Below are 25597 nucleotides of genomic sequence, written 5' to 3'. Positions count from 1 at the left end.
TGTACCCCCAGTTCGGATTGGGGCTGGGGGAGCAGAACAGGACAAAGCAATGTGACATGGAGCCTTGGCAGTCCAGCCCCAGGGACAGAGGAAAGGAACCATCGTGGTGCCCAGGCCGTGGGCCGAGCCCACAGGAGAGCAGTGTCCGCTGGGTCTAGCTTACACCCAGCAGGATTCCAGGGGACACTGGGAGCAGGTGCAGTGCCCCTGCTGGCAGAGCCACAGCTGGAGGGCCCAACGGGCACTTCCATGCTGCCCAACTGCAGGATCCCTGTCCATGCTGCCCTGGCCTGCCTCACAGGAGGGGCCATCTGGCATGGGCAGGGGGCCTCCAGCAGCATGGGCCTGCTCGGACACTTGTCTCCATGTTGGACATGGAGTCCAGTCCTCCAGGGATGGACAGACATGGAGGCACACCCTTCTTGCTGGCCCAGGGCTCAGGGGAGAGAGGACCAGGACCTCTGCCAGCAAACCAACTGCCTGCCAGTGTCCACAGAGCAGGCCTCCAGGGCCCTGGCTTTGAACCACATCCGTAAACAGGAGTATGACCATGCCCTGGGGAAGAGTCACTGCCCCTGCCATGTCTCTCCTTCTGGGGCCAAAGGCAAATGAAAACTCGGGCAGCCAGATCAGACAGGTCCCAGCCCCGTGCCTCCACACCCCCTAGGACCCACCTGCCACTCATCTCCCTTGCTGTCCAGGGGCCCATGGCCACTGGGCCCAAAAGCGTCTGGGCCCTGCATATTCTGCCCAGAGATGAAAGGATGGCATCTGACTGGTCCACCGTCCCATGGAGCACCTCGCTTCGTACCCATGGACCAGAGCCAGCAGGGAGGGGAGCCAGGATCCAGACCTACCCAGAAAGCTCTTTCCTCACATACCCCTGCATAGGAGCTTTCCAAGAAACCTCACAGTGACTCTGGGTGTCCCCACAGGACAGGGGGCAGGATATGCCAACACCCATGGGAGGCTTGCCCAGGGGCCACTATGAATCCAAGACTGCTGGGGGCAGGGTCCAGCCTGCACACTCCTCCTCAGCACTCCAGCGGACAGGTCATGTCTCTACCACCCACCTGGCCTTTGGAGCCTGATCCTTTGGCAGGACAAGACCCAACCTGCTTTCCCCAACCCCTGAGGTCCAACGGGCCTCAAGCCTAGGGTGGCAGGTGGTATACTAGGGAAGAGTAGGGTGAGGGAGCCCACTGAGTAGACCCCTGAGGGTCAGGCCTGGGACTATGGCCAGCATAAGCACAGTCACTGGTCAGTAGGCACTGTGTCCTACAGCTTGTCACCTCTTCCCTTCCCCAGGGCAGCACCCTGCAGGGCCCTGCAGAGCCACATGACCCCCAAACTCTTCATCTGAGCCCTCAGGGTCCTCTATCATCAGACACCACAGTCCCGACCTAACAGGAAGTCAGCTCTCCCGAAGACTCTGCTCCCCTCAGGCCCAAGGAGGGCGGCCCAGCCCTGGCCACATCCCAGGGTGAGGCGTGGGCAGTGTCCTGGCTCCCCTGCGTTCCCTGGGCTGAGACCACTGGGCCTATTCCCGCCATCCCTCAGGCGGCAGCTCAGGTCCCTGGCTGGGGCTTCCTCCTTACCACACCCTGCGCCCCTCCAACCCAGGGCCTGGCAGGCACGGGCCAGGAGCAGTGAGGGCCACTGGCCCCTCTGTTTTGTAACCACTTCTCGTGTTGCAGCAGCTTAGAGGTTTGAAGGTGAAACTCATAAGCTTTTCCTAATCCAGACACAATAACAGCCCTCAACTCCTCCCAGAGCACTGGGAGATAATCCTCACAGAAGCCCCACCTGCCCGGAACTGGTCCAGGAGGGGCCAGGTTTGGGTCTGAAGACCAGCTTTGGGTAGTCGACATTCCTGACAGCCTGGCTTCCTACCTCTTCACATAATGTCTGGTGTGGCCACGCAACCATGAGCTGCAGGACGATGCAGAACTCAATGCAGTTGGACGGATGCCCCACTAGGACTCACAACGGCCCACAGCCACTGGAGAGTCTGTTCTCCGCAGGCATGAAGGCAGGCGGCCAGCACTTCATGGGTCTGAGGCGCCGTCCAAACAAGACAGCACAGTACACGCCAGTGAGTCCCGTACGTGTGCGTCTATTGCATGTACACACACGCATCACATCTGTACCAGCCTGTGTGTACCTCATGTGTACATGTGTACTGTATGTGTGCACCACGTCTGCACATGGCCCGTGTGTATGTGTGTGTGTCCATGCAGGTGCATTCCACAGGGCGAGGCCAAGTGGCCCTACTTCACACTCTGACGTTTGGAGGACCAGCTCATCCGCTGGGGAGATGGAGGCTCTTCCTGCCACCTGCTGCCCGTGACCCCCAGTCACTGTGCTGCCTTCTCAAAGCCCCACCTCGACTCTAACAGAAAACACCTAAGATCTTAAGCCTTTTAATACCTCACGTTGTTTCCATTCTCGACAGTAAATTTGCTGAGTCACGACTCTCACTGATGATGACTATGCTACCTCCACGCAACCAACATCAACAGCCTCCCAAGCCCATGAGGTTTTAAGTCAGGGGTGGGGGGGAGGGATGGGACAGAGGAAGGTGTTGGGCTTGGGGCACGGTGTTGGCGCCCAGTGTCCTACTGCTGAGGGAACAGGCATCTCGCCACAGGCTTCACCAGATTGTTCCAGAAACAGATACAAGGACAGCGTTGTGATCAATTCCCATTTTTTACTGGAAGTTCATGACAGCCAGAAAGAGAAAACATGTCCAGACCTTCTTCACTGCCCCAGGAGCAGGCCCGGGCCCAGGGCAACAGTGGGGCGGGTGAGGGTGCAGTGTGCACGCCAAGCCTGCCCCGCTGGGCACATGCACTCGTGCACATCGGGGCTTCTCACGCTAGCCTCACGGACATGGAAGCAGAAGCAGAAGTCACAGCTCCAGGCACATCACTGCGAACCACCAGGGTTGTCTTGCCAATGGATGGGCCTTCTAGAAAATGGGGGAACGATGCCTTCCAGGGCGGAGACCATCCTATTACTCTGGCTCATCCATGCTCTGGTCATCCACAAGGCACTGGCGACCGAGGCTATTGCTCAAAGCTTCAGGACGGAGCCCACACAGTCCCACAGAGCTCGTCACCTCTGCCAGGGACACATCCTGCCTGAGGGACCCAGGCACAGGACCATCCATGCCCCCTCCCACAGTGGCAGCCCCCAGTACAGTAGAATGTGGCCTAGTCTCCCAAATGGGCAGAAGAGCTCTCCCACCCAGACCACACAGGACGTGCCACAGGAGGTTCTTGCCTAGCCTGCAGAGGGTCGGGTAGTGCCCACATAGGGGCTGAGAGAGCAGACCAGGTGGTTTGGGTGGCTTTCCCCAGCAGGGCTGGAAAGAGCCAGGAAGAACCCTGCCTGGGGGCCAGCTCTGGCCCCTCCAGCCTGTGGCTGGGTGCCCCCACCTGCTGCTGCCCCACTCAGCTCATGCCACCCCCACAGGCCCACAGCCACAGGCAAAACCAGGGTTGGGTCAAGGCCCTTCTTGCGTCTCCTGCGGACCCTGCAGGTCCTGTCAGGCCTGAGCAGGCAGTGTCTTGTAGGGGTTCAGGATGCCCTTGGGGTCCAGGAGTGCCTTGAGCTGCTGCATGAGCCTCAGGGCCTCAGGCGGCTTGCTGTAGCTGAGGACGCCCCTCTTCTTGAAGCCCAGGCCATGCTCGGCGCTGACGCTGCCCCGCTGCCTGGCTGTCCATTCGTACACGTAAGGTTCCAGGTCAGCCAGCAGCGAGGGGCTGAAGGCCTCTGACGTCACATTGAGGTGCAGGTTACCATCCCCTACAGGCACAGGAATGCTGGGGTCAGGCTGGGCAGGCTGAGACCCCTTCCTGACAGCCCCTAGTCCTGCCCTGCCCTCGTGCCTGCACCACTGGCCACAGGCCTGCAGTGACAGAAGGGGTCTGCAGTGACCACGCCACAGCCTCCCCTCTACCCACACGGCCCCCTGAGGCTTCCAGCTCCCAGCGACAGACCACCCGCCCAGCCAGCCTCTGCAGGCAGTCCCACATGCCCTGAGGGGCAGAGAGCCTCATGAGCCAGCAGGAGGAGCTCCCAGAGACTAGAGCAAAGCCCAGGGCAGCACGGGGCTCAGGCCTAGGAACTCTGATCCAGTGACAGAGAGCCTCTCATGGTAACCTCCCTCTGGGCTTCTCAAATGTAGGGAGCACACAAGGGACCCCCCTCCCACCAGAGTGGTCCCGCTGCTACCCTGCAGGCAGAGGCTCCAAATCCCCCACGGAGGGGCCTGCACAACCACCAGCCAGCCTGCAGGTTTCCAGCTGTAATTCCCACTACCTCACTGGTCCCACGGACCCTGAGCTGAGAGCGTGAGGATGAGACAGGCTCCAGCTAGGAGACCCTGCCCCCTCTACTTGCACCCCTGCACAAGCAAATCACCTCCAACCCAGGCCTCATGTAATCCCCATAGACGAAGCCCCGAGAGAGACGAGCCCACTCCCAAATTTCCATGCACACAAGAGCAGCCACAATGAGCAAGAACCGGCAACCTGACCACAAAGGCTTCAGATCCCGTAACTTCCAGAAACAGAACCCAAATGTCTCCTACGTTTATAGAAGTAAGAGATAAAGCACATAAGACACAGACTGAGCAAGCATCTCAAGTCAACCAACTTCCAGAAAAGAAACTACCAATCACCAAGAGGCCGGAGTACACAGACAGGTTTCGATGTGTGTTACCCCCCACAGGAGATGAACAGCACGGAAGGGAAATCAAACATGTGACCTGAACATGGTACGAAGTCAGAGCAGGGCCGCGGAGAAGGCAGGCGGAGAGCCACAGGGCTGTAGCCCCGGGAACGCAGCCAGGAAGGCAGGGGAGGATGGGCAGAGATATCTGGGGATAGAAGGGCAGAGCCATCCCTCTCACCACAGCCCCATGGCACCCAGACGCAAAGGCAAACGCTCACCCAAACGAGTGAACCGGAAGAGCCCCCCAGACAAGGGAAGACAAGAAAACTGGGATCCCTCTGGACAGCAGCACCGCAGGTCCATGCACAGCAGGCCGCCTTGCCCCACGTGGGAGGAACAGTCACTGTGCGGATGTTCGAGTTTGAAGAAGCCCTGAGCAATAGGTCAGCAGAATCCATGATGCTCGTCACCTCCTGTCCCTGGAGCCAGAGAAGGCATCAGGCAGAGGCCACGACACCAGAATGAAGAGGGACACAGGCGTGGCTGAGCATGGGCCATCGCTGGCTGCATAACATCGGCACCGCCACACAGGGCAGGAAACAGAACCAAACTACACTCCAGGAGGGGCACCCAGGGGGGCTCAGGTGGCGAAGCATCTGCCTTCAGATCAGGTCGTGGTCCTGGGGTCCCGGGATCAAGCCCTGTGTCAGGCTCCCTGCTCAGCAGGGAGTCTGCTTCTCCCTCTGCCACTCCCTCTGCTTTCATGCTCCTTCTCTCAAATAAATAAAAATCTTTCAAAAATAAATAAATAATAAAGACAACAAATGACAAACTGCATGACAGGGAGACCCCACCTCCACGGTGTCTGTGAAAGACGCATCTACATCATAGGATGGAGGACAGTGAAGGTAATGGGAACAAACACATGTCAGGGAAACACTAAATGGGAGGAGCCCGTGTGACTGGTCAGAGGCCAGCGCAGGTCCAGCATTCAGAAGGGTCTGTGATGAGAGTGCCCGTTCACCCTGGAATGCGAGGACAGGTGCAACCCCTATCCTCCAAGAGGATGTAGCCTCGGGAGAGGGGAGCAGCCTGCTGCTACTGTGCTGACTTCCGCCCTCTCACTGATGCGGGGGGTGGGGAGGCCATGGGTGCACATGTGGTTCGGACCGGGGGCACGCACAGCTCAGACCAGGGGGATGCATGGGGCTCGGACCAGGCGGCCATGCTGGCCCCACAGGAGCCCCTCCAAACTCACCCAGAGCCCGACAAGGCGACACACAGACATTATTTAACAAGAGCCATGGTGGGATCGGAGAGCCTGGTCCTCAGGGGGAGTCTAACCCCTTCGACCAAGTGGAGAGGCTGGAGGCCCTGAGAATTCCCGTGCTTAGAGGCACTGCAAGACGTACCTGACAGGGGAGAAGACTGAGGACACTGAGGACAACAGTAATGACAAGAAACATGAGACAGAACAGAGAAAGCGGCCGACCGGGCGGAACCACAGACCCCATGAGCATGCGACAGACGCAGATGAGGAAAGACACGAGGAACAAACCCTACCGGGACTAAAACAGGGGCCACCCTACTAATGCTGATGTGACACAGGAATGAGAGCGTGACAGACACCTGTGTGTCAACATGTCCAAGGCTTCAGAAGAAACGGACACACTTCCAGAAAACAAAATGACTGAAACCAACCCAGGAAGTTCAGCCTGCCCTGCAGCTGGGGAAGAAACTGGTTTGCGGTCAGCTCCTCACTGCCCAGCACACAAAACCCTCTGCCCCAAATCCTCACCAGAGCTCCTGCCACATGGCCAATGAGGCATCGAGGCCAACCAGTCGGACCCCTCGGGGCCCGAGGGAGAGACCACAGCCATGCCACTGTGGGATGACACTGGCGTCCATCGCAGACACAGGGAAGGGACTTACAGCCCAGGACGTACCAGGGAAACCCGGCACATAACAGAGGCACATGGACCAAACAAGACACAGAGGACCGCGGCCAAGCTAGGCAACCCCCGGACGACAGCCCCACCTGCAGAAGGGGCCTGGCAGAACAGCCTCACGGACCGCAGGGAAACCAGGCTGGTTGCCCCACTGGACACCAGATAAGCCCTCAACAGGCCGTGAGTCTCGCCCCACCGGCAGCAAAGGCTGCACTCAGTGCCCCTCGAGGTGGAAGGTGGGCCAGCAATCCCCAGCCCCACATCCACACCCAGCAGCCTCACCACCTCGCCCGGGCCCTGGCCGAGGCACCTGTCCTCCACCCCCGCTTGGGTGTCCACCTCCCAGAGGCCGTGCCAGGCTTCCTCCCTGACACTGGGTTCGCCAGCCCCACATCTCCACCCGCCAACGTTCTGCTTGAGATTTCCCAATGGTTTTTACTTTCATGTAGCCCAAGTTAGCAGCAATCTCCCCATATGGTTTATGCTTCCCGTGTGGTCCTGACGAGATCTCCCCACCTCAAGGTCACACATGCACTCTCCCATCCCCTTCTTAAAATTTCACACATCGTCCTTCACGGGTGAGAGTCTACTCTACACAGCAGCACTGTCTGCCAGGAGGGAGGGACCTTTCCTGTCCCACAGACAGCAGGTGCCCTGAGCCACTGAATGTCCTCACTGTCCTTGATGCCAGGAACCCTCCCCCCCCCCCCAACTCTGGGGGTCACCATCTGTCACACACTGAGCATCCCAGACACCTGACTTGCGGAGCCTGCTCACAGGAAAAGTAAGGCACCACCTGTGAAAACCGTTGTGATGGGCGCCTGGGTGGCTCAGTGGGTTTAGCCTCTGCCTTCAGCTCAGGTCATGATCTCAGTGTCCTGGGATCAAGTCCCGCATCAGGCTCTCTGCTTGGCAGGGAGCCTGCTTCCTCCTCCTCTCTCTCTCTGCCTGCCTCTATGCTGACTTGTGATCTCTCTCTGTCAAATGAATAAATAAAATCTTTAAAAAAAAAAAAAAAAGAAAAGAAAAAGAAAACCGTTGTGATGACAAGTTCCCAAAACAAGCATCAGAAATGCCGGGACAGTATGCCGTGTGCCAAGCTCCTCACCCCATTTCTCCAAATCCTCCCTTAACTGCAGGAGGGGGACCTGAGCCCCCCATTACAGACATGCCATGGAGGCTGCAGGCATGGGGCCCTGGGCATCCCATACGCACGGCTTTCAGACCCCTTTCCAAGGGCTGCCAAGAATCGAGAGGGATGAGACATTCCTTTCTGAGGAATTAATCACTTTAAATAAAGTAAATAAATAAAGCTTGATTTTTCTGCAAAATAGAATTATCTGAAACTAGTTTTCAAACACTTGCAGCTGGCAAGGGGAGTGAGAGGGACTCGTCAGGGATACAGCAGGCTGGGTCTGAGGGCAGGCCACCGTGGTGGCCAGCAAACGGAGGTCCTTTCCAAAATGCCCGAGAACCATGAAGATGATTAGAATTCTCTCAACAACTAGCATCCCCATCACCACGTGATCCCAGAACAGCTCACCCAAGTGGCCATAGCCCACCACATGCTTGGCCTGTGAGCCAAGGCGGGCGCGCAGATCAGACACAAGGTCGTAAAGCCTCTCAGTGGGCAGAGAAAGGTCGTACTTGTACACGTAGCCATCCCGGCTCAGCGCCTCCGAGATCCTCTCCCTCAAGGCCCACAGCGCCTGGGACGGACAGAAAACAAAGTCAGAGGGGCACCGTGAAGGGTGTCTAACAGCAATTAGAATGCTGCCTGCCTCAGATGACCAGGAAGGTCATGACGGAACTTCCCAGGTGACAAAAATATTCTGTGTTGTGACAAGCATGGGGCTCTGACCCAAGAATCCATATAGGACGAGACTCCAGAATGCGGCCATGGTTCACCCCAGGGCACACAGACAGCCCCTCTCCAGGAGGATGGAGGACACTCTGGGTGGCATGGTGGGAGAGGCTGGTCGGGGCCGCTGGCCGGCGAAGGAAGACACTGCAGACAGAGGGGACGGGGCTGCTGGGCCCTGGGCTGCCCGAGACACACGTGGGTGCTCGAGCTTAAGCGGGAAAGTGAGTGCAGTGCGGGGTGGGGCTGAGGGGGCCTGGGGAGTTGGGGGCTCTTCGCATCACTGCCCTTCCGCACAAAGCCAGCCATGGCTTACTGGCTTGGCTGGCTGACTGGTCACAGAGGACACTTGAAGTCCTGGTTATGGAGTGGAGGAAATGGTGCTGAATGTGCCATTGCTCGGCTACGGGGCTGGCCCCGTCCCACCCACCACATGTCCCCCTATTCAGGAAACGTCTCAGCAAAATTTCTGCGTGGTAAGGACTGGTTCCTCCTGCTTTTCCACATGACACAATGCCAGGTCTGCCCCAGAAGAGTAGCAACAGCCCCTTACCTCCACAGACACCAGCCAGTGTCTGGCTTCCTCCATTCACTCACTGGCTTTCAGGGTCACCACTCGGTCCCTCTGTGCCCTCTCCTCGACTCCCACTCCCAACGTGCAGCAGCTCCTGCCCGCCACCTTTCTCACACACCTAGACCAGCAACAACCCTGCACAGTCCCCCGCACTGCTGGACCCCAAGCTGGAGTACTACAGGGCCATGCTGCTACCCATAGGCTTCCCTGTCTGACCGTCCATACCTGCCCCACCCACGGGCTCCCACTGCCTGGGCCCTCCCAGGATGGTGACAGCAGATCTGACCACCACAGACCCCCACAATGGTGATGGTGGCTCCCACTGGGTGACTCAGTCAGTTCAGTGTCTGACTCTTGGTTTCAGCTCAGGTCATGATCTCAAGTTGTGAAATCAAGCCTGTGTCACACTTCATGCTTGGTGGGACATCTGTTTGATACTTTCTCTCCCTCTGCCCCTCCCCCCACTCACGTTCACTCGCTTTCTCAAATAAGTAATTTTTAAAAAAATAATTTAAAATAAAATATCACTGATCACAATAAAGACCCAAAACCATGTTTCCCAAGAGGCAGGATACCTGCTCATGTTCAGACAACCCGTGCTCTGAGCCAGACACGAGGCCTAGCACAGATGTCCTAGACCAGCTGAGCACGGGGGATGCGAGGAAGCACGGGCAGCACACACACACCTTGAGTCTGGTCTGGTCCGTGGCCACAGTCCCATCCGTCACCAGGCCGGAGCTCAGCGCCTGCTCCAGAAAGTCACTCAGCTTCTCGGAGTCATGCCCTGCTCTGGAGCCTGAGGTCTCCACTAGGACATAGAACGGACTTTCTGGAAGGCACAGAATGCAGGATGAACAGAGGTGGTCAGACAGAGTGAGGACAGGCCTGGGTTGGCCTGTCTGAGCATCTCTGGCAGCCCCTGTGCGGCCCATAGAACAGGAAGCCTCTGCTCAGACTTCGTCTCCCGAGGCTTAAAGACCAGTGTTTCATGGGTGCCTGGGGAGTACGTCCGACTTCTGGTTCCAGCTCAGGTCTTGATCTCAGGGTCGTGGGACCAAGCACCGTATCAGGCTCTGTGCTCTGTGGGGAGTCTTCTTGTTCCTCTCCTCTTGGTCAAGCCCCAACCCCCGCCCAGCTCTCAGGTACATTCACTCTCTCTCTCTCAAATAAATTAAAATAATAATATAAATAGGTCCTTCCTGGGGTGCCTGGTTGGCTCAGTCAGAAAAATATGTGACTTCTGACCTCAGGGTTGTGACCTCAACCCCCACACTGGCTATAGAGATTACCAAAAAAATAAACTTAAAAAAAAAACAAATAAAAATAGGTCTTTCACTGGGAAAGAAACCACACTCCCCAGAACACATGAACAGCCCTGAGCGATGTCACGGGCACCTGCACAGGGCTGTGGGCAGGGAGCCCCTCTTACCTTCCTGCGGTGCTGGGCAGGCCACGGGCTACAGGAGAGACCACTGTGCCCACGTGGTGCTGTGATGCCCACAGCGCTCGGCTTAGCACAACATGCAAAAAAGGCATGATTTTGCCCAAGCTGTCTCTTTTTTACAGTTTTTTAAAAAAATGCATTAGGAACTATAAGAGAATTTTAAGCTTGTCTTTTTTTTAAGGCTACTGTGAATTTATTTTTAACTTACTGAAACCAACAAATGAAAACACCAAATGCACAGCTCTTCCCTTTAGTACTATGTTAAAAGTGCCTTCCAGAAAAATACTACAAGCCCATCCTACTATAAGGAGAACAAGTGCTTTCTAGATACTGGCATTTCTCCATGATGAAATGCAAATTCTGCTCTTTAATTTATCACATGTCCTAGAAAACACTGGGAGTGTTTTAATTTTTATGGGCTCCTTTTCCAATTATAAAAGTAAAAACATGCTTATAAAAGGGAGTTTGGAAAACAAAGACAAGTAAATAAAAAAAAAAAAATTCCCCAGCTTGCCATATGTAGCAACCAGCATGGTCAATAGCACTCCTTCCTGTCTTCCAGTTAGAGAGATCTGCACACTGAAACCTGCCCAGGACAGTGGGCTGGCCTTTCCTTTCTCCTAAACATGACCTTAGGAGCAGCTTTCTCACACATGCATCCAAGGGCCACACAGTGCTCCATCTGCTCAGGGACTCTCCATCCTCCCAGGGACCTTCCATCCACCCAGAGACAAACCGTCATCCAGGGACCCTCCGTGCACCCAGGGATGTTCCATCTGCCCAGGGACTCTCCGTCCGCCCAGGGATGATGTCTACCCAGGGGCACTCTCTCCACCCAGACACCCTCCATCTGCCCAGACACCCTCCATCCTCCCAGGGACCTTCCATCCACCCAGAGATGCTCTGTCTTCCCAGGGACCCTCTGTCCACCCAGGGACCCTCTGCCCGCCCAGGGACCCTCCGTCCGTCCAGGAACGCTGTCTACCCAGGGACCTTCCATCTGCCCAGGGACCCTCCGTCTGCCCAAAGACCCTCCATCCACCCAGGGACCCTCTGTCTGCCCAGAAACCCTCCATCCATCCAGGAATGCTGTCTACCCAGGGACCCTCTGTCTGCCCAGAGACCCTCCATCCATCTAGGAATGCTATCTATCCAGAGACGCTCCTCCCATCCGGGGATACTGTCTACCCAGGGACCTTCCACCCACCCAGAGACCCTCCATCCACCCAGAGACCTTCTGTCTGCCCAGCGACACTGTCTACCCAGGGAGCTTCCATCCACTCAGGGACCCTCTGTCTGCCAGAGACTCTCCATCTGCCCAGGGATACTCTATCCACCCAGAGACCCTCTGTCCACCCAGGGACCCTCCATCTGCCCATGGGTCCCCCACCTTTCCAGTGATTGTATCATATCTTATTTCTTTACTACTGGATGTTCCAGTTGTTTCCTGTTCTATTGTACCAAATGCAACACCTCATTAAAAATTTAGAGCATAAAGATCTTTCTGCCTGACCACACACTAAAGTCCTAACCCAGCCCGTCTGACTACAGAGAGGGACTCAATGTTATATTAGGCCATAAGGGTGGGCCTGGATCCGACAGGACCGCCACTCTCCTATGAGGATGAGGCACCACGGATCTCCTATACACATAAGGCCGCCTGAGCACACAGTGAGAAGGGTACTGTTGGCTGCACCTGACACAGGCCGAGCCGCCCCACAATCCTAAACTCCAGCCTCCAGAGCCACAAGAAGCAGCCATCCCATGTGGACGCCCTAAGCCTGTGGCTTTCCACCAGCACTGCCCGCACCAAAGCCACCACATTTCAGGAGGCTCTTGGAGGTGAAGACACTGAGACCCACAGTAGAGAGCTAGTAGTACGATAGCAGGTGGCCCTTGGAATGCAGGGCCAGGGCTCGGTTGGCTAACTGGGAAAGTTCCACGGACCAGTGGCTCCTCTGGTGGAAAAGAAACACTTCTGACCAGCACATCGAGGACCCTCAGAGACCCTGGGGCTCTGGCACAACTGGCGGCAGCAACTGCACCCACACTGGGGGCCCAGTTCCCATGCGGGTCAGAGAGTCTCACTCGTCCAGGTATGGTGACACTGGAGCCGCACAGATTCTGGCAACCTTGTCGCTGCCTCCCATTCTGTGGACAGACTGATGGCCTGTCAGTGACCAAAGAGAGCATCCCCTGAGACCTATGGCATGAGGGCCACGGCGGAAGCTGCCCAGCCGCAGGGGTCGGTACCTTGCACGGGGCTGGCAAGGCGCAGGTGGTGCGTGACCAGCCACATGCACTCAGCGTCCATGAACTCGTACGCTGACAGGATCTCACCCAGCAGCTCCTTGCCACTGCTGAAGGTCTGCAGGACTTCAGCAAAGCCCGGACAACCTGCGAAGGCAACAAGACCTCAGGCGCAGGCACCAGAGCCCCAGCCAGACACCCCTAAGTCCCCCTGTGAAACAGCTGCGCTGAGTGGCCCTGGGTGCTGGCGAGCAGGGTAGCCCAGTGGAGCAGCAGAGCACCATCACAGGGACGCGCATGAGCCAGTGGCATGCGTGTCCCAGGTAGTGACGGTCCAGGAGGAAAGGCCCGTCAGAGGACCCATGGTGTGCAGGAAGGTCACAGGAACCAGAGGGGCCTGGGCGCACAGGGGGCCAGAGATAAGGTCGTACTGGGCAAGGGCTTCACTGCTTTTCTCTCACCACAGTGAGCACTTGTGTCTCCAGGAGCCCAGGGCGAATCACTCAACTTATAGAACAAGGAGAAATCTCTGAGGCGCCCGGGCCTGGGGAGCGCGCCGTCAGTGGCCGGGAGCAGGTGGGAAGGGCCCAGGATACCGACTCTATGCTGGGGACGAGGTGGAAAAGCTGATGGGAGTGTGTTCATAGAGTGCAAGGCCAGAGGCAGACGTCTCCTGGGCATACCCGGGAGCTCGTGGAGTTCCGCAGCTGGATAGCGGGGCTGGATGTGGGGGCTCAGCCACCTGGGACAACAGCGCACGGCAACACCCGTAAGCGGAAAAGATGGGAAACAACACAGCAGGAGTGTAAAAGGGTGGAAACTGTGGGAGGAATGAAGAAGACCGACCACAGAGCTTTGTCATGTGTGCATCCGATCATAGCCCTAAAGGAGGAGGAAGATGGTCAGACGCCTCCAACTGACAAGACACCAAGACACAGGGTGAGGAGGCTTGGAAGATCCGAGGTGAGAATGTGTCCTCAGAGGCAAGAAACCCCAAACCACAGATGAGCAAAGACACAGAGAAAATCTTCGAAGTGACCGAAGAACAAAGCGTCAGCACTGGGAGCAGCAGCCATAGAGGACACAAGCACAGATGCGGGATGACTCTGAGCAGCCTCGTTTGAGAACCAGCGACAATGTCTCCATGGGCAAGAGCTGGGGAGGCGCGGCCAATGGGCCAGCCGTGAGACCCAGGCCGTGCTCGCGGGGAGCACGAGCCCAGTGCAGAACGGCACATCAGGAAGAGGAAATGGCACGTTTGCAAGAAAACAGCAATTCCAGCCACAGAGACAAGGGAGGCCGTGAGACCCGGCACTCTGCCATGGGTACAGACACCGCAGAGCACAGCCAACAGCGGACTAGGGAGTTAAGTTGCCCACGGTGACCTCCAGAAGACCGGATGTCTCCACAGCCTCTTAACTACTAGAGTCTGACAGGCTCTGAGTGGAGGCGAGGCAGAATATGGTTTCAGAGGAGGAGACCCAAGCCCACGCTCGCAGTCTGCTGGAAGCAGAGGATCCGATGGGCAACTGGGGACACGGCAGGGGACAGAAGGGACAGCACGAGGGACAGCATGACAGTGGGGAAAGTAGAGGGACAGCAAGGGATCATGGTGGGGACAGCAGGAGGACAGTGGGAACAGGGTGGAAGACAGGGTAGAGAACAGATCAGGGACAGGGTAGGGGACAGGGCAGGGGACAGTGAAGGACACAGTGGGGGATAGGGCAGAGGTCTGTGAGGGACAGTGGGGGACAGCATTGGGGACAGTAGGGAACAGGGCAGGGATAGTAGGGACAGCAGGGGATAGCACACGGACAGTATGGGGGACAGGGCAGGGACAGTGAGGGACAGCAGGGGGATGGAGAGGACGGTGTTCCTACGGCTGTGACTGATTCAGGAATGAACACACCAGAAATGACACTGCTTCACTCAGAATCAAGGAAGGAGATGGAGCAGCAGAGCTGAGCAGAGCCCCAGTTGTGCTAAAGAACAGGGTGTTCTGCCCTGAGATGCGAGAGGCCCCCTGCAGACCCCCCATCAGGAGCACCAACCCTCCAGACACAGAAGCCAGGAGACACAGGAACAGCCCCCCTCATGCCAAGGGCCAGGCAGCGGGGCAGGGGGAGGGACAGGGTACCCAGCGGTGTACCCCGACAGCCGGCCTACCGAGAAAAGCTACGTTCACTGCCCTGGGCTTAGGTGGACACTGGATAGACACAGCCGTGATGACCCCCAGCGTGCCCTCCGACCCGATGAAGAGCTGCTTCAGGTCATAGCCCGTGTTGTCCTTCCGCAGAGAGGTCAGGCAGTCCAGGACAGTGCCGTCGGCCAGCACCTAGCCAAGAAGGGGAGAAGCAAGGGCCTATACGTGGGCCCTCGCAGGCACCCCTCTCCTCTCAACCCCACGCCCAGGGGTCCCACAGAAAGCAGAGCCAAGCACGAGCCCTCACCCCACCCCAGATGGAGGCCCCAGGGTGACCCCAGGCCAGAATGCGCACCAATGGGGCTAAGAGAGGACTTTCATGCCCCCCACACCCATGGAGCTCAGGGCCCAAAGTGGGGAGGCAGTGGCAGAGACTCCATAGTGCAGGGTCCACGCCCTGCAGACACCTCATCCACCAGGCCTGGGACCTCTCCCAGTGCTGCCAGGCCCCTGCCCTGCCACCGCCCCCCGTTCCCCCACCCCACCTTGCCACTTGCTGCTCCAACCTTGCCCCACCGCACTGACCCCACCCCAGCCCCGCCCCAGCCTTGCCCCACAGCACTCCAGAGAGAGTGCCCAAGGGGGCACAGACCCATGGAGTCAAGGCAGGTTGGCGGGGGGCCCACAGATACCTCACACGTTAAGTACTCTCAGCACTGGGAAGAGGCTGAGGGTCCGGCCACTCGGACACGAGCAGGGGGACACAGAGACAGAGGAAAGTGGCCGGCGCCCCAGCTCACCACCTCCAGGCCCAGGACAGTCCCATGAAGTGAGCCGTAGCGCAGAAACCGCAGGCCGCCTGCGTTGGTTGCCACATTTCCCCCAATGTGGCAGCTGCCCTTCGCCCCCAGGTCCAGGGGCATGACGAAGCCCCTCTCCTCCACGTACCGGCTGAGCTCCTCCAGGACGCAGCCCGCCTGGCATACCAGGGTCCCTGCCAAGAGAAGGTGCTGTCATGGGTGTTCTCAGTCCAGGAGGAGCCAGAAGATGCACCACAGGGGCTCTGCGGGGGTTAGCCACATGGGACAGGGTTCTCCCTCGAGGACAAGGAGCATGTCCCCCAACCTGTCCCCCAGAAGTTACCGTTATCTTTTACCAAGAAGAAAAAGAAAAACTGATGGGGAAAAATAAAGAAGGAAATCCTCACGCACACACTCGTGGAAGGGAAGGGATGAGCGTCGCTATACGGCAGTGGCCCCCACCCGGGGTGGGGAGTCCCACCACCAGGGGACACGGACCTTGGAGCACTGTTGGCACAGAGCTATGGTGCCCAGGTGCCCCCAGCACAGAGGATGACCCGCCCAAAATGCTCTGCTGGAGGGACTGCTGGGGCCACTGAGCAGAAAGCATCTCGAGACCTCCTCGTATCCCGTCCTTTGTGCCCTGTTTACAAGGGCAAAAAGAGCCATCCTGGTTAGAAAATGTGAGAGTTGGAGGAGCTGCAGCAACAGCCCATGCCCTTCAGCACAGACCCACAGCACAAACCACCTGAGTGACCCCTGGACAGCACCCTCAGGGCAGAAAAAGCTGGGCCTCTCCTCCCCAGCCCTGCTGGACATGCGCCTGCCTGGCTGCTCGCTGGGAGGGGCCATGTTTCCCCAACCTAACTGCACATCTTGTGGGGAGACACTTGGCATCGGGCCAGCGACCTGTCCAGATCCACCTCTCCACCTGTGTTAGTAAAGTACAGTACCCCTCACCACCCGGCCACAGTGCAGGTTTACCGGACACGCTGTTGAAACTGATGACCCGGTTCATCAGGGTGGTGGACAAGATGATCTCATCAAAGACGGGCACACTGCCCCCCACCATGCCCGTGTTTCCCCCCTGCGGGTTGACGGCCAGGTTCTTCTCATGACAGTACCTGGGGCAAGCACAGGACGGGCATCAGGGCTCCCTGCCCTCCCCCTGCACCACCATCCCTGTGCAACGTGATCCAGGCCAACCCTGGCTGCAAGCCCACCCAACCTGGAGTCCCCCGTCCTCCTGCCGTGACCTCCATGGGCAGCACCCTTGGTCCCTGCGCACGGCTGGCGGGTCTGAGGAGGCCCAGGGCCACCCAAAATGGCAGTGAGCCACAAGTCTGCACAGTCCGGATCACAGACAGGTTGGCATTTGTGCCCGAACATCCTGAGAGGCCACGGCTCTCCCTGCACAATGCACTGCACAATGCAGGGGCCAGCGGCACCCCCTGCTGTTCACCAAAAGCATTGCAGCCCCTCCACCCAACGTGTCCCTTCCACCTCCACCAGAAACTGGCCTGGAAGCCTAAGGAGCACAGAGGGACGGGCACAGATATGGCCAAATGGGGAAGACACAACGTGAAGTACCTAACCCCACCAGGCAGGGAAGAAGCGAGAGGAACAAAACCTCACCAGGGTCTACATCTGGAGGGAAGAGGGCTTGCTTTCGCATGCCCTCCTCGGTCGTGTGCCCTCCCAGTCGCCCACCACTGCCCGGGGGCCGCTGCGCGCTCCTTACCTGAGGATGCGAGCCACCTCCTGGGAGGTCCGGGGCCTGAGCAGCACCTTGCTACAACCTGCAACACGAAGGACACATTACTCACACAGAAGGCAGCGCTCAGTCTATCCTCCGGAAGAAGGTCCTCCTTCCTCTGCAGGCCACCAGTACAACCAGGGTCAGCACCAAGCCCAGGAACCTCAGGGACGAGGGTGAGGTGCCAGACACAGGCCCCACCTCTCTGGGTGGGGAGGCCACGGCTGGAGCGCCTGCCTGGCTGCTCACTGGGAGGGGCCATGTTTCCCCCACCTAACTGCACACCTTGTGGGGAGACACTTGACATCGGGCCAGCGACCTGTCCAGATCCACCCCTCCACCTGTGTTAGTACCTGACTTCCCACTGTGGGGCGGGGCTACCCATCCCCCTCCCATATGTGTCTCATCTACTCGGGGCACACTCATGGCTCCTTCTACGCATCAGGTGGAGGCTCTAAGCTGTGATGACTGACGGGATGCCAGGAGGTGGCCAGCAGGAACCCCTGGACACCCGCACTTCGGGGTTCCTAACCATGGGCTCCCCGAGACAAGCAGGATCTCTCTGGTCCTCTGACTTCATTCCAAGTGAACAAGCAGGTTGAGGAGGCTCCCGGGAGGCGGGAAGCACAGGCACCACCCACCCCACCACCACCACCGTGTCAGTGACCTCTCACGCAGCTTTGAGATCTGGCTGCAGTTCTTAGCTTACATGCTTTTTAGCAAAGTCTAAGTTACTAATATTTACAATGCTTGTATTAAATATAATTTAATCGTACATTTACATGTTAATTTTTAATAACAGCTGTGCTTCACAACTGGCTTGATACAAAAATCTAACAATTTTTAAGTAACTGGCTCTCTCTGCATGTCCCTGCCCCTGAGCCTCCAGGAGGCCTTAGCAGTCTACTGTCCACCTTAGGACACTGGCCAAAGGGAGGCAGCTGTCAGCATGCTGCTGGCTGATGACGGCACTGGCTTCTGGAACATGTTGGGGGAAGTAGGAAAGGACTTTGCAGACGGGCTGCCCCAGGGTTCACTAACATTCATCTATGCTCCGGTCTTCTCTCTCATGTGCTCAGAGTCTCTTCAGTCAAGGGACGGACTCAAAGGAACAGAAGGGAAAACAGAAGCAGGAAAGGCTTCAGTGCAGAAGGAGCAGAGCCAGCTCTGGAGGGGACAGGCAGGGAGGAGCTAAGGCTGCAAGCCTCTCTGGCCCGCGACTCTCATCCCTCCACTTGAGAAAGGCCAACTGAGTGCCAGTTCCTGGTCTCAGCAACACAGTCCCCATGCTGCCCACCACCTGCTTCTCCGCCCTCCTGGATTCCTGGCAGCCCTCCAAGGCCTTCGCTCACTTGGGACACCCAGGGCGTGGGGTACAGAAGGACCCTCCTGGGACATGGCCTGTCACCTGTCACAGCATGCCTACTCCCGGCTGGCGGGCTCCCTGACTTCCTCCCAGGGACCAGAGCACACTGCCACGTCAAGGATGGCAAACCCCACACTCAGGCCAAGCCCAGCCTGGGCTACGCCTGCACATGGAGCCCTGCGGGAACAGCCCAATGCCCATTTGTTTGGTGTGGCTGCTTTCAGATGACAGACTGTGGCAGACACCGACTCAACCTCTGCAGGACACTGCTGACCCTGACGGCTGAAACATTCGCCTCCAACTCTTCTCTCCCAGCGGCTCAGCCCTGGGGCCCAACACTCTACCCCTGGGAACTTGGGCTGAGGGTCTTGCTCCCCAGGCTCCAGGAACAACTTCCTGGCTTGTTTCCTCTCACCCCAAGGCAGCAGTCCCCGGGCCTTCCCTGTCCCACACACTAGGGGACAGGCAGCAGTCTCTCTTGCACCACACCACACCACCCCACAGACCATAGCTCTCACTGCCTCCCTCGTCCTCATGTTAGCAGTGCCCCCACCCGCTTCTACATGGGCCCCCACTGCCACTCCTCCTAAGACTGCAGCCCCAGGAGGGCCTGGGTCCCTCCACGCCCAGCTCCTGGACAACTTCACGGCGATCCTGTTTCTCACCAAGCTACCAGTTCTTCCCTCTCAACCAGATCATTCCCATCCACCTATTAATCTGCTGCGACAGCAGTCTTGTCTGAAACCGGCCCCGAAAAGGCAAAAACATCTTCTCTTGAACCCATCCCAACCCCTGCCCCGGCCCCTCTGTCCCCCTAAGCCTCCAGATGGGGCCTCCCAAGCCCCCATGAACAGCTCCAGCCGGAGGCATGTCCCTTCCACGCTACAGACAACCATGGGCCCTGGTACAGCAGCTGTTGCTGACCAGGCAACCCCTGGCTCCCCTTTCTTCACACATGTACCAGGTCCTCCTCAGCCCCAGCCCAAGCTGCTCAGTCCCCTTGGTTGGCTGGTGCCTGCTCGCCCCCATGGACCACAGCGGCCACTGGCCTCCTTGGACAATGGAGCTGCATGGACCCAGCCCTGGGCTAGCTGGCTTCACAGTCCAACGGGCCCCTTCGCGTGTCCAACTGGACTTGTCCAGACCCAGATTTCCAGTTTCCCCACAGACCTGGTACTCCTGCCATTATCCTCAGCAAGTGGAAGGCTACCTCTGCAGCTGCTCAGGCCATGGGTCCCTGCATCCTGGCTTCTCTCACACCCTACACACCCATCAGCACATCCCAGACTCTTCTGTGCACACACACAGAGCTGACACCATTTCACCTGACCACCCATCGAAGTCTCAGCTCTCCTCCGAGCTTCCATGCCCAGGGAGTGAAAGCCTCTCCTCGACACGGCAGCCATACCAGGCTGTGGGCCTCTCTCCTCCTGGCCTCCTAGTAGCTCCCCATCAGTTACTGGGACTCACCTGGCCCTCGACGTATCGATGACCCAGCCCCCTCACTCTCTGACCTCCCCATTGTCCGTCCACTCCAGCCACACTTGGGTCTACAGCTCCCCAAACATGCCAAGCACAGACTTGCTCAGAGGCTTTGCACTGGCTATTCCTGTCTCAGAACACCCTTCCAGATGGCTTCCCCAGGTTCCAAGGAAACAGCGTGTGCTGGGGGACTCTCCTGGGCAGGCATGCCCACTTGGCAGGCAACCCACCGTTCATGCCACCACCCCTCTGGTGAGCCTCCTGTCCATCCTGTCCCCAGCCCTGCACTGTGTGCAGACACACAGTGAGATGCTCACTGAAGTTTATGGGGTCCACCCATGAGCAAAGTGATCTAATTTTTGGACAGTTTCCATTTCAAATAAAATCCATTTTTAAGAGAATTATAAAATCTTTATTTTTTTTTAAGATTTTATTTATTTATTTGACAGAGAGAGATCACAAGTAGGCAGAGGCAGGCAGAGAGAGAGGAGGAAGCAGGCTCCCTGCTGAGCAGACAGCCCGATGCGGGACTCGATCCCAGGAACCTGAGATCATGGCCTGAGCCGAAGGCAGTGGCTTAACCCACTGAGCCACCCAGGCGCCCCGAGAATTATAAAATCTTAATCAGCTATTACTAGCTGCATTTTCTATAGAACTCTAAGACTAAAACATAAAATGATCATAAGTTTAGACATGCTTTCTCCCCCCAAAACAGCTACATAAAGGGGTTATTTCAACAAAAATTGAACAAACAACTTCAACAGACACCCGCTGGGCAGGTGTTGTACACCATGTGTGTACAACATAGTGCACACATGTGAGCAGCCATATGTCAGCAGCCAGGGGGCGGGGGTCGTCCACAGGAGCACACAGACACAGACCGAGCCACATGAGGCTTCCAAGAAGAGCCCCCAGCACACAGCTAAGCCCTGTCCAGGAAGGTGGGGCAGACAAGCCCCATCCCAGTTACAGTGTGCACTCTGGAAGTCCCAGGAGGAAGACGTCCCGAGTCTTGAGTACCCAGCACCCTGGGCTCTTACCTCTGAGGTGGGAGCCCCATCCCCAGTTTGTGGCTGCAGGGCCGGCCAGGACCGGGGCCTGGCCTGGTTGAGCCCAGGTTGGACAGCACCCTCTCCTGCCTCTGGGAGCACGCATGTGAACCTGCAGGCCCTGTGTGGGCATTGGGCTCCCAGCAGGCACCATCCCTCAGCCCCGGGGGGTCCTGACTTAGCAGGCAGGGTGGGGCTGGAAGCCCTTCCACTCTGGGCACTTGACCCACAAGGAACAGTCCAAGGAGGGTGCCTGGGTGGTTCCGCTGGCTAAACGTCTGCCTGGGATAGAGCCCTGTGTCAGACTCCCTACTCAGCGGGGACCCTATGTCTTCCTCTCCTCCCTGCTTGTGCTCTCCCTTGCTGTCTGCCACTATCTCTGCTTCTCTCAAATAAATAAATAAGAGTCTTTAAAAAATTAGAAGTCTGAGGACTTCCAAAGTACCTGACCCGAATCTCTCTCCCTGTAAGTACAGCGTGTCCCACAACCACCTCCACGTGCTACAGACTCTGCACCACAGGTCTGTTCACAAGCTGGTTCAGACCTGCTCTCGGGAGTTCTTCAAGCCCACACACAGCCCTTGCCATGGTTGAGTCGCGGCCCCACTGGACACCCCCCCCACACACACACACAAAATACTCTGTCAAGTCCCACGGGCACCGGATCCAGCCCTACCTGGCTGCTGGCGTGTCCTGGCATTACATGTGTAATTCGTGACTCTGTTGTAAGCAAGTTGTCTTCTGGGTCTCTTTAATATTCTATAAGAACATCGTATTGGTGTTTTGTGTTTTGTAACTGAAAAGGCAGCTTACATTATATCTGAAAATGTTGCAGAACAGAACACAGAGTGACGGGATCTTTCCTGTGAGAAGGTGTGCACTGGGTCTGGAAGGCTGAGAACTCCCAAGCTGGCACAGGCGTGTGCTGCTGCAGACACATGTGCTGGGAGGAGCAGGGCTCAGGCGGCCCAACCAGCCCCTGCTTCTTGCCTGAAGGAGCGGCCGCAGAAGACCGGGCCTCCCAAAGTGTGTCCCCGTCGCATCCCTCAGAACCTGTGAACGTGCCCTGATTTACATAAAAGGTCATGACATACGTGATCAAGTTAAGGGTCCTGAGAGAAGGTCCTAGATTTAGGTGATGCCAGGTGTCTTAAAGGGACACAGACACCTGCAGCCCCCAGGAAGGAGCCCCCAGAGCCTCTAGTGGGAGCAGGTCCAGCCTCCAGAGCTGGGAGCAGGCGAGCCTCCATCACCTAGCTTGTGCTAGCTGTCACAGAGGCCCTGGGAGTTCACGTGCATCTCTCAGAGCAGCCGGCCACCTTGTCTTTTACTCTGCAGACATCATGCAGCACCAATAAACCTCCAGTAATGTTGTTTTCACAACAGTTTGAAACTACAACACAGCCTTTCCTCAACATGAGAGGGTGTGTGTGCCAGGTACGCCCCTCCAACCCAGCATGGTCACAGCCCCTCCCTGGAGCATGTGCTGTGGCCAGACCCTCACTCACCTCGGACAGTCCTCAGCCAGTCCACGTTGGAAGCCTCCAGCACCTCTGGGTCTGTGACGACCCCGCCTGGGAGGATGCGTTCAAAGGCTGCCAGGTCTTCCGAAGAAACCACCGAGAAGGGCAGTCGTGTCACAGGGTAGCGCTGCTGGGTCAGTACCACCTCCGGCGCACCAGGGGGTGTGGAGGAGCTGCTCCTGCAGACCAGGGGGCTGGAGCTAAGGGCCCCCCCAGAGCTGAGCAGGCTGGGGATCCTGGACACCCCTGCCCATGTCCTGTGCTGCACAGAAGCTCCCCAAGCGCACACCGCCTGCCACCGGGAGAGCCACACCAGCTGCCTGGGCACCACATGGGGCCCCATCGCTCCTGCCCTAAAAAGGAAGCGGTAGGACCTGCAGATCCAGAAACCACAACCCAAGCCCAGCTGCAGTCCAGGAACTGAGGCAGTCTTCCAGGGTGAGACCATGAGGTTCCAGCCTCCTGGAGAGACCAGGCAGAGGGCATGGGGGCGGAGGCGCTGGGCAGGCTGCCTTTGAGCCTGACCCGGCTCGGCTTCCCTGTAAGGCCCTTCTGGGCACAGGACAATGGCTGGGAGCTGGTCCAGTCAGAGTCGAACACTTGCAGTAACAGAGCTCCCTCTTAACCCTCCAGCTTCAGGACGAAACCAGAGTCTAGGCACTAAACGGACGGATGCCCTGAATTATGCAATGCAGAATGGCTAAAACGGTAAATGCTGTGTTTGGGGCACACGCCGGCACAAATCTGGACAGTGCAGTTGTTAACGACAAGCACGGGAAGGGAGGCTTCCGGGCTGCACACCCCGCTTCAGACACCAGCCAGCGGCGCTGCCCCCAGCCCCGCTGAGAGTACAGAGGGCAGGGCACAGGGGCGCGCCCCTCCGCGGGCTCCACGGGCCGCCGAGTCGGGTCCGGGGTTCGCACACATCCTGTGCGTCCGGGGACGCGGCCATCGGGGCAGCCCACAGGCCGAGGGCCGGACGCGGGGCCACTCACTCGGGGGAGAGGACGCAGCCCCGCAGACTCGCACTCAAGGACGCCCCCGACGCCCCGACCTGCGGTCCCCCCACCGCCTCAAACCGCGTCCCCGACCCCTTGACCCGAGGGCCCCGGCGGCCGCGCGCGCACACTCACGTCCGCACCCCCGACCCGCCGCCGCAAGCGCCGTACGGCCCGAGCCGGGACCGACTGCGCCTGCGCACTGGCGCCCTCCGGCCCCGCCCTAGGCCCCGCCCCCCGGGAATCTGGCGCCCTCCAGGCCCCGCCCCCAACCATGCGGGCTGCAGGTGCACTGGGGCGGGCGCGTACTTCGGCCTGCCACACACCGCGGGACAGCCGGCCTGGACCGGTGTCCGGCACTGCCCAGCAGGGGTCCCCGCACACTCTCCCAGCCCTTCCCCAGGGCCGGCTCTACCGTGGTCCACATAACCACCCCGCTCCTTGCCCTGCTGCGGGGCTCCCCCCAGGGAACTCTGTCCCGCCCCCAGAAGTCTCTGACTCCCTCAGGGATCTCTGCCCCCTCAAGGGCACTCTGCCCCATAAGGGGTCTCTGGCTCCCCAACCCAGGGAACTCTGCTCCCCCCCGGGGGTCTCTGGCTACCCCCAGCAGGTCGGGTGTGCATCACAGGCAGAAGCCCCAAGGCTCAGAAAGCTGCTTGTGCCACACAACCTGAGCCTTTTCCTGAACAAAGGCTCAAGTGAGGAGAGGTCAGAGGGGCCGTGCCAGAGCTGGGTGGCCCGGACACCGCCCCCACGTGGGAAGCAAAGGCAGCCTGGCAGGAATGCTGCCTCTTACAGCCCCACCCTGGGCTCTGGCAGGCCCTCTGACCTCTGGCCTTTGGGGCCGTGAGGCCTGGGCACCTGAAGAAGACAAAGGCAGGGGTGACTGATGGATGTCCCAGTGACATCAGCCCTGCAGCACTGTGCCACCTACTGGCCTCATCACATTCCCTTCAAGGGTGCAAGCTGCTGCTGGGTCCCAGCTCCCCGGGGCACCTCCTCCCTGAGCTCTGCAACACCTGCCCCCCTACCTTACCCACAGCAGGGCAGCCAGCCCTCCAGGGCTCCAAGTCCTAATCCGTGCTCCTGCTACAGGCTGCTCCCTCCATCAACTCCAGAACACCCCCCACCAGCCTGCTCCTGCAATCCCCATCACCTCGGTGCTCCCCTTCTGCCTTTTATCCCAACACCCCACATTGAACTGCTGCCACAGTGAACCTGGTTCAGGAGTGGGGCTCATATCCCACCCTCTGGCTCCCTGCCGTCCTCCCGGGGCATCTCCTGCACTAGCTGGACTCATCCAGTTACCTGGTTACAGATGCCGACAGTGGAGCTGACAGAATGCTTTGGGGATGTTAAAATAACGAAGACATCTGGTCCACAGGACGGAGGCCAGCCTGTGGAGGTGCCCTGTTGGCTTCGTCACACAGGACAAATGGTTCCTCATGGTGTTGCAAATTGGCCGAAAGAACGAGCACAGGCCAGATCCGTGACAGCATGCCATGTGCCAACTCTGGCAGTGATGCCAGATGGGGACAGCAGCTGCAGCTGGACGCATCACCTGTGTCTCCAGAAAACTACATTCCTTATAACCCACCCACCTCCTGTCTACCTGTGTTAAGTATGTCATACGTCACCACTAAGTCTTCCCACTAGGGATGCATTTTGCCTTTGGATGACTGTCCTGGCAAGAAAAGGACATTCCAAAGACATCCACCTGGC

At 58.2% G+C, this 25597-nt stretch overlaps 1 protein-coding gene across 3 annotated transcripts; it reads right to left on the bottom strand.

Moving 5' to 3' along the window:
- Positions 1-2690: 2690 nt before the first annotated feature.
- Positions 2691-24075, bottom strand: D2HGDH (D-2-hydroxyglutarate dehydrogenase). Of its 3 annotated transcripts, none has more exons than XM_059393944.1 (10): positions 24011-24075; positions 22863-23230; positions 17443-17500; positions 16686-16825; positions 15702-15895; positions 14925-15093; positions 12762-12905; positions 9751-9893; positions 8173-8338; positions 2691-3810 (listed from the first exon to the last, which is right to left on the bottom strand). In XM_059393944.1, exons 2-10 carry the CDS (start codon positions 23218-23220, stop codon positions 3551-3553), a joined length of 1632 nt encoding a protein of 543 aa, XP_059249927.1. In that variant the 5' UTR covers positions 23221-23230; positions 24011-24075; the 3' UTR covers positions 2691-3550. The 3 variants fall into 3 exon arrangements, with proteins under 3 accessions (XP_059249927.1, XP_059249928.1, XP_059249926.1); XM_059393945.1 differs by having other exon boundaries at positions 22863-23056; positions 24011-24071; XM_059393943.1 differs by lacking the exon at positions 24011-24075 and having other exon boundaries at positions 22863-24004.
- Positions 24076-25597: the final 1522 nt, after the last annotated feature.

Source organism: Mustela nigripes, chromosome 3 (genome assembly GCF_022355385.1).
Source record: "Mustela nigripes isolate SB6536 chromosome 3, MUSNIG.SB6536, whole genome shotgun sequence".
NCBI classification, from domain to species: Eukaryota; Metazoa; Chordata; class Mammalia; order Carnivora; family Mustelidae; genus Mustela; species Mustela nigripes.
The sequence above is the reverse complement of the archived record's forward strand: the minus strand, read 5'-3'. Positions and strand labels throughout refer to the sequence as shown.